General features: G+C 38.9%; 1 protein-coding gene across 2 annotated transcripts in view; it reads left to right on the forward strand.

Annotated features, from left to right (window-relative positions):
- Positions 1-8257, forward strand: part of nfatc2a (nuclear factor of activated T cells 2a) — a 72534-nt gene extending 64277 nt beyond the window's left edge. For both annotated transcript variants that reach the window (XM_015364578.2, XM_015364577.2), the window contains exon 10: positions 2794-8257. In XM_015364578.2, coding sequence (XP_015220064.2) covers positions 2794-2849 — 56 coding nt within the window. In that variant the 3' untranslated portion in view covers positions 2850-8257. The remainder of the gene's footprint in view (positions 1-2793) is intronic.
- The last annotated feature ends 1265 nt before the right edge of the window (positions 8258-9522 follow it).

A 9522-nucleotide genomic window follows, 5' to 3' on the forward strand; every position in this document is an offset into this window, starting at 1 on the left:
GGTGACATGCTCAGCGTTCTGTGCATTCCTTTCGGCTGAGGTTTCAGGCCTGACATCAAGTCAAATACAGCAGTGGCCAAACTCCAGGAGAATATAAAACCCTAGAAACCGTCGGGCTCAGGCTTTTCATTTTGAATGCTCGGGGGTTATTATGGTTGGTACTTTTACATGAAAGTGACATGGGGTTTTTCAATGAGAATGAGACGTTTGCATTATGGTTCACAGTGGTCTTTATTCAATCTTGGTGGAACTGCTCATAGTGACCTCTGAGCTACAGTGCTAGGCCGGAAATTGCAGTTGTTGAAACACTTTGCTGTCTTAATGTCATTTTAAGCCATTTCTTCTGGAATGGAGGAAGAAGAAAAGAATAAAAGGCGTGAAAAACTTTGTAAGGAATCTCAAGAAAATGAGTTTTGACTGTTTCACTGTGACCTTTGGAAAGTCCTTAAGAAAGCAACATCCTCCACCCTGTAAACAGGTCTCAGTTTTATTATTCCTCACCAGATCATTTAGTGTCATCCTGGCAGCGGTGAACCCTACAGAAGGAAGTTGTAATAAAAATACGTCTGATCTGTACTGCAGTTTACTTTTAACATGAACATTCATATATGTTTGAATTTTTAACAAATACACATTTTTTTAGGGAAATTAATCTGATTAGCATTAAAAAAATTCAAAAGCTTTGCAGCTTTGGAGCAGGTTTTATCTAGACACAATATAAGAGTCGTGGTTTACAGTACATGCCTACATCCCGCCCACAGTGGGCTTTCTATTTTATATTCTACTGTCGTGTGAGTGGGCAGCACAGTGGTGCCGTGGTTAGCATTGCTGTCTCAGAGAGGCCATAACGGGGCTCTAGTTCAATTCTGGACTTGGGCTACTATCTGCATAGAGTTTGTATGGTCCCTCTCTGTTTGTGTGGGTTTTCTCTGGGTGCTCTGGTTTATGAATGGATGTTTGCCCGTTATGCCTTCCAGCATTTAGGGGCAACAACATCCTGTTGCTGTTTCCATAACATAACTTTTGTTTTTTACAAGACAGGGTTGTTAGCCTTGTACCCAACCTCCAACATGGAGGACCTGGCGCCCGCCATGGGGTACGAACCCACTACCCTGAGATTTTGAGTCTGGTGCTCTACCAACAGAGCTAGTCGGGGGCCCGGGAGTCCCAGGATATGTTGGTAGCTTAAATGCCTTCTGGGAAAACTGGCCCTGGTGTGATTGTGTGTGCGTGTCTGTGTCTGTGAGTGCCCTGCGACCGACTGGAGTCCTGTCAAGGGTGTACCCTGCCTTGCGCCAGATGCTTGTTGGGATAGGCTCTGATTCCCTTGTGACCTTGAATGGGAAGAAGAGGTTGGAAAATGGATGGATGAATAGAATTTGAGTGCTGGTTTGCATAAACTGAGAATAGTCCTGCTGCCTTCTATAACCTTAAGAGGTGACCTGGATAAAGTGGTCAGAGAATGATTGAATGTGTTGTTAGCATGTAAACATCAGTTGTATGGATGCTTTCCAGGTGCTTCCCTTGCACTTATAACACTACTCTTGTGCTAAGTGGCTCATATCTTTACTAATTTTTTCGTGAAAGCAAAGCCTTAAAATAGCCAATGAGACCTGATCAATTTGCCTACCCCCCCAACCCCCCTTTCTACTCCTCTTCCCACAGTTTAGATGAGAGATGAAGAAGAAAGAACCACCCCCACCCCTGTACCCAGCTTCTATTTTTAGAATGATGAGGCAGTAAAAGTTTCCATTTATACCCTCCTGACACTTCCCTCAGTTGAACAACAGGAAGTGCAACCAAATAAAATGGGTGCCTGTGAGTGCCTGCATGACAAGTGATGCTGAAAAACTGCACTCCTCCTCCTTGTGGACAGCAGCAGTCAGTGCACACGGTTTGTTCAAAATACTGTTGAACACAAAGACAGTGGTGGACAAGCTTCATGCACTACCCTCATTTTGATCAAACTATTGCTTTTTCTTCATTTTCATTTTGGAGACATGTTTCTGCAGGAGTGGCTGCCCTAATGGTCTGTACTAGGCTTAAGTGACTGTCCAATAAGTGCAGAAATGGGCACCATAGCCACAGTATGCCTCTGCCCAGATCATACAGAGCAGGCTGACATCTACAGTGAGGGATTCAGCTCCTGCTCATGAGCCAAAATACCAAGAGGATCCCACCTTTCTCAAGGTCTGAGAAATCAATCTAAAAATGCAGAAGGCATCTAAATTCTCCCAAAATGTAGGCAAGGATTTCTTATTTTTAAGAGTGGGGATGGAGTTGTTTTTTAAGATGCCCATGTCTGTACTTCTGTGATTTCCGATTACCAACGTGCTTTTTGTGTTCTAGAAAGGGAAATCTTGATGAAGTGTAGGCGAGTCATTCCCCAGCTGGGGGATGTGTTCACCTATATTTAATCTCTGTGGTCTTTTGTTTATGTACCATATGTATTTTTTTCATAAAAAGCAGGAAAATCACCTTTCTGCCATTAATTAAAGACAGACTTTGATTAATAAAAAGAGCTGTGGTAATTGGGAGAAAAGTAGACTTTTCAGTGAAAGAGGTCTTATATCCTGGAGTGACTGGATGGAAGGCTGACCTGATGGAACGTCCGCTCAGTCAAGGCCAGTTCACAGAGCTGAAACTGACACGTCCATCTGTGAAGGCCCCAGCGAGAAAATATCTGGAGAGCTCAGGGTCCCGCTTGCGAGTGAGGGCTTGTGGCCACTGTAATGTGCTCCTTTCATGTTACTTATTTCCTTCTCTTTTTTTTCTCTCTTCTCTCCCCCCCAGTAAATGAAATCATAAGGAAGGATCTGACTGGAGTGCATGGCAGAGGTCAATCATAGAGGGACGATCTGTCCGGAAATCTTTTCTCGGCGATGTTCCGCTGCACGCCACCTTGGGGACAGCCCTCGTGCCAGAGCTAGCTTCTGCCTTCTCTCCAGCTGCAAACAGCCCTGGCCCGGGACCACCGCTCAGAACAATGCATTGGCAAGGAAAAAAAAATTCGCTTCTGGCTGTGGCCGAGCTGTTCTGCGTGCCTCTTTCCTGCGATTATCACACAACTGCGCTCCACTGAGACATACCCATACCTGCCACGAACTGAGGTCAAGCAGTTTTTCCATACGATATCTATTGCTTTACAATACTGTGACATCTTTGTGCATGTGTGACCCGATGTTTAGCGTGTACTGTATATACAGTATGTGTATATATTTACACAGTGCATACTGTATATACAATGAAAGCATAAGCCCTCATCACAACAAAAGGCTATTGAGGTTTACTATTGAACAGGAAAGGTTATTGGGGCCACGGCACAGAATATGGTGGAAACTGAAACGTCAGAAAGCGAAAAGGAAAAAGAATAAATTTGGTTGACTTCAAATTGAGTAACATACAGTACTGTCGAGGTGGGAAGGCGATACCATTCTTGCTATTTTAAAGTTGTAGTTTTTTTCATTAAGATGTTTGTTGACATAACTGGACATCAAGCTACAGTTGCCCTCTTAGCTAAGTCCATTCAGGGCAACTTGACAATTCATTCTTAATTGGCAACCTAGCATTTTTATTTCTTCCAAGAATTTGCCATGATAAATGGAGTTAATAATGGAAGCTCTCCCATAGCCCACCTCCTCAACCCACACCCATCAATACCAAACTGCCAGTGCAGAAGGCTTTAAGCTCATTGTATAAAAGAGCTGACTATCTGTAGTTTCTCAAGACCAGTGGCTAAAAAAAAACAAAACAAAACTGGCTCTTAAGCCTTCAAATAATTTAACACAAACAGCGTTTTGTCTATGTGTCCTGAATACCAGTTAAAGGAAGATTTGGATATGAAAGTCTAACTGATAATGAGACATGCCTGTATTCTAGTTGAAACACCTATTCTGTTTCCAACAATCATTACAACACCAGCTGAACAAATAGTTGTTACAGCCGCTGGATGGTATGGGTCTTTGGAACACATGAACAAAGATATCACATGAATATGTCCTGAGCTCACTTTGATCATGCTTTAAAGTTCTCTCCGACGATAACAAATGTAAAAACAGAATCATCGGTTTCTTTTAAAAGAAATATTTATCTGGACCTTAGTATTCAGCTTTGAAATTTCTCCAGCTTCGGAAAGTCATTCAATGGCTGTCTGAGAAACAGCGATGACAAACATTGTTAACACCTCCGAACATTCTGCCAGAAAAAAAAACAGAGGACATCGAACACAGTGACATGAAATAAGAAGAAGGTAGAGGAAAACCTTTCTTTGGGTAAACTCTGTTTGAGTGCTTCTAGCAAATGAGAATTTTATCAGCTGTTGTAATTGATGACAAGCACAGCCACAACCAAAAAAAAACTGGATACTTCTGGCAGATTTGTTTATGATAGTGACTTGTACAAACATTCTTGGTAGATAACGCAGTTTATATATCAACCTTCTGCAGTGGACTATCACATGTCAGCAATTGCTTTGTGCTACCATATTAGAAGAGGAAAGATTGGAAATTTGTAACATTTTTTTATTTAACATTTTAAAGACTGAATAATAACTGATACTTCCACCAAACTTCCTTCCAAATAGTAAAATCCTGTCTTTCATTCTTAAACTTGAAGCTTTTTGAGTAACATGTACAGTAAGGTAACAGTCCAGTTTTTTGGTGGGATTTTAATGTTTTCCTTTCTCAGAAAAAGTTTCATAACACATCTGTGTGGGCAAAATAATAATTACTAAACTGGCAGTCCTCAAAAACAGTAGTAAAGCAATTTTAGATTTTATTTTTATAAATATTTACTCTTCTGTTTCAATTTCAGAAGAAATTACACAAATTCATTTCTGTGGAGGTTTCTTACACATTTTAACCAGAAGCCTGCTTTGACTTTCCAAACAAAACTGCAGAATTGTGACCTTACTGGACTGGGTTCCAAAATATTTCAAGTGAACTCATACTTTTAAGAAAGTGCCTTATTTGTAAAATGATTCCTTATTGTTGTGAATGTTTATATAAAACCGAACTCAATATTGTGACTCTGCTGTAGCAAAACAAAATACATGCTTATGCAAATATCTACATGATACATGATTAGCAAAAAAATCCCTTAGGTCAGGTCTTATGCTAAAAACAAACTTTATTCATTCAAGTGCTTGAAATAGAGAAAAATGAGCAAAGTTATTTTAGTCCTGCAACAAATGTTACACTCAGCTATCGTCAGCAATACTCCCTGAAATTCTTTGCTTTTTATCTTACATCTGAGGGACCAGTATGCTGGAAATAATCTAAAATGAAGCATTGTTTATTAATCACGAAGCTTCTTAATGTCTTCAATATGTTTTAACAGCCTGCATTTCTGTCATAAACTACAGATAATGAAAAAGTAAATGTCCTTCTAAGCTGCCTTTTATGTATTTTATTACACAGTTACCATTAATATTGCACATTGTATTATAGTGCTAGAACTGAATGAAAATTTGGAGCAATAATTTATTGATCAGCTAGATGCTGAAATTAATCTACCAGTTGCTTGCACCTTTACTTAGCGTTAATGCTAAATGCAATGCGTTTGAATTGCAGTTTTTAATTGTAGCTGAGGTTTTTATTCCAGTGCCTTCAAATGTTCTTGAGTACAGTAGATAAAGATTAGAATTTTCTTCATGTAGTCATATTTGAAGGTGAATCTAAACTGCCAAAGATTGTAATCTATTTATTTTTTAATGTTCATTATTCCTGACAACTGAAATTTTTTTTTTAAAAGACGCCTACTTTAGTGGCATTTTAAATATTTTATTTATGCCTGAATGTCTAGTATTGGCTGTTGGTTTGCTACATAAGCCTGGACAGAGAGTACTTTTAGAACTGCTTCTGATTTCTGAGGGGGCCTTGATGAAAAGATTTGTCAATCGCAAGTTCAGTCTGCACACCACTTGTCTTTCTCAAAGTTGAATATGAAAGAACCGTTTGCAGTGATAAACGGGATTCCTGTGACAATCTTACAGTTTGTGTTCATTCCTTCCAAACGTTCAGTTTTAGGTGAAATAATAAGCACAGGGCTATGCAGCTGATATATTTGCCTTAGTAGAGTATATATATATTGTAAATATTCATAAAGAAGTTTAAATTTAACATAGTAGACACATTGGAAATATAGTTGTGGGGGCTTTCTGAGCAGCTCAGACAGCAAGGGTGCTTGGATGGGTGCAGGAAGAGCTCAGGGATCATGGGATTAAGCCTTGGCTGAGCATTACTGAAAGTGCTGTGGAGTTAGTTGGGCAGGGCCTTGACAACTCTCAGAAAAGCAGCAGCCTCCTGCGCTTCGCAAGGCATGCAGCTGTCACTGAGGATAGCAGCCCTCCTCCAATTGGTGCCGAACCTCCAGCATTGGGCGGTGTTGCTGGTGATACATGGCACAAAGGTGGACAGGTTGGAGGAGCCCTGTCTTCACTTCCTCATTGTTCCCTGTGTGCGGTGACAAGGTTCGTAGAGTGAAAAACACATTTTTCTCTTTCACATCAGGTGGGTGTGCCAAAAATATTCGGCTATTGTAATGAAAAAAGGCAAATTCATATTTCAGCAGATGCACATGAACGTTCATTTCTAGCTTAATGTATTACATTTATACCGCATTTGTCTGCTAATACCATTTTGCTGACAGTGTTATACTTGGTTTCAGGACACAAATTTGTTTATTTTGTTAGTCCAAAGACATCTTCAGCAATTTGTCCCTCACTTCATGTGGGTGATGGCCTCTCTTGAACTTGAGGAAGCAGTGTTTTTCCTTACATATCTAAATATTTTGCTCTGGTGCTTTCCTGCTATTGTAATGAAGGAGTTTCATAGCCATGGCCTGCCAACTGTATGTCTCGTATTTTCCATGCACTTCAAAAGAGTAAATTCCATTAAAGCCAGAGGTGTCCAGTGATAGTTCAGCAGTAGTAATAACAAAACATTTCTTTACTTTTTGATAAGACTTAATTTTCTGTATGATGAAAACGTTATTGATTAGAGATAAAAATATCAGTAAGAATGTAATTAAATTGTTCAGTTGTTTTCAGAGGATATGTTTAATACCTGTTGTTCATTAACCCTACATTAAAGGTATTCTTCATCTTTCAAAAATCTTAGGAATAGTCTAGTTAATTAGTGGTAGGCCAGTCTTCATGTAAAACAATAACACCTCTTTGTACAATAACTGCCTTTAAAATAAATGTTTAAAAGACACATTCAGCACTTCACCACTCAGTCTAAACAGGTTCAATCTGTAGGTCTGCTGGGCATGTTCCTTACATATCTGAACACTGCTAAAGTATGGTTTAGAAGAAGCCATTTTACACACATTTCTGTAAGTTGAAGGAGATCGAAAACATATTTACCAAAGCATTCAAAGTAGAATTGGCGAAAGTGCCAGAATTTTTTTTCTTTGAATTATTTGATTTAATAGTGGTAGATATTATATTTTTAAGTTGGGAGGGACAGGGGCTGAATGTAATTTTTCTATCATAGGAGTAAAGTCATTTAGGCATGTATTGTTGTTTGTGTTGTTCTTTTGTATTTCCTGTCTTAAATGGCATTTCATATATATACACGTTATATATATGTAAATGACACCTTGAAAGCCAATACTGTGTGATTTCCAAATCCTTAGAGATTAAAAGAAGATGTGGTCTAGAGATTTATTTCTGTTTTTTTGCCATGGAGCCATTCTTTAAATGTACAGGATTTATTTTAATATACTAAGTGAGTCCCACCCTGAATGTAGACATTATCCATAAACTGAATTTTGTTCCTTCTAGTGTAAATAGGTGGCTGCTTAACTTTGTATAAAAAAAGTTCTCAAATACCTGTTTTTTAGAAGTGTGTAAGTAGTTAAAAGCAGAAAAGTGATATTTTTATAAACTGCATCAGTTGTCTGCATTTCTTTCGTAATCTTGGCCTTAATATTTTTTATATATACAGTATATACAGTATGCCAAAGCTAATAGCAATTTCACCAACTGTAATATTAATCAAAAGTGACATGTGGCTTAAATGTAACAGATTACATTTTTGTTTTAAATTTAAAGAATGAGAATTGTTAGCAAGTACCTAGCAAGGTTTATATATTTCCTTTGATGCATTTATTTTGCTATGCAAACTATACAGTTACTGCAGTTTTTTTGTTCTAATGTATTTCTGTTCTTCTGACAATTTGGTGTTGTTGTTGCTGTTTTTTTTAACCTTATGACTATATAATTTAGCAAATAAAAGGAAATTATTAATTTTCATTTGCTGTCTGTTTCTATATACGATATTGTACACTAACACGACAGGGTAACTCTTGAGTATGCACAGAATCTTTATGAAAACTGTACTGCTTGTTGTAATTACTGCAAACGTACAATTAGGAGACAGCATGGATACATCTGACACAGTGTTTGTTGATTCAGATCATTAATGGTTTTCTCATTAATGATTGTTGTTGTATCCTGATTGCTCTGATCTCCTGTATTAACAGGAGGTGTCAGCTTTGCTAGGGGTTAATTAATGATTCCCGTTCTCTATCAGGTCATTTAATCCTACAGAAGCTGGGAAAGCAGGCTTTTAAAATGGCTTTTAGCCCTTTCAATCCCATACCCAAATAACCTATTTATAACCAAAATATTATTATTCGCCTCAGTGGCAAGCAACCTGTTAAACCATGTGCTACGTGCAAAATATGACATCATATATGCAGTTCAGTACAACATTCGTAATGTAGCCACGAAGTTAACATTTTGTTTGTTCCATCAATATTTAGCATTTTGATTCCATCAACATTGCATGGTGGTTGCAGAGTGCCATGACTAATTGTCAGAGACAGTGGACTGAGACAGAGGTGGAGGGATTAATGGCATCACCAGTGACCATCCTTGTGCTTATCGATCCAGAGTTTAAGAACATAAGAAGTGTTACAGATTAGAGGTTTCCATTCAGCCTAACTGATTTGGTAGTTAATTGATCCAAGAACCTCATCCAGCCCTGTTTGTGTAGGGTGTCAGGGTATCAGCTTCAACAACAGCTTGTTCTATATTACCACAACACTTCTGGCGAAGTGGTGTCTCCTGTTCTTGGATTTAAATGCACATTGACATCCTGTTCCTGAAGACTCCACTTCTGTTGCCTGGATCATGCTTCTGAAGAAGACTGCGGAGTTGCCCCTGCCAATGCCTGTGCTTCTAATCCTGGGCAGGATTTCTGACAAGCCTGCATTCAACATCACCCATTCTTCCAGGGGCTAAAACAGTTCCTAATAATAATAATTATCACTTACACAGCGCTTTTCTGGGCACTCCACTCAAAGCCCTTTACAGGTAACGTGTGGGCCCCACCAGATGATGCAATGGCAGCCATAGTGCACTAGTGCACTCACCACACATCGGAGTGATGAAACCAATTACCAGATGGGGATTATTAGGAGGACTTGATTGGTAAGGGCCAATGGGAAATTTGGCCAGGATGCCAGGGTAACACCCCTACTCTTTTCAAGAAACATCCTGGGATTTTTAAAAAA

The sequence above is a fragment of the Lepisosteus oculatus genome, chromosome 16, assembly GCF_040954835.1.
Source record: "Lepisosteus oculatus isolate fLepOcu1 chromosome 16, fLepOcu1.hap2, whole genome shotgun sequence".
Classification (NCBI taxonomy): Eukaryota; Metazoa; Chordata; class Actinopteri; order Semionotiformes; family Lepisosteidae; genus Lepisosteus; species Lepisosteus oculatus.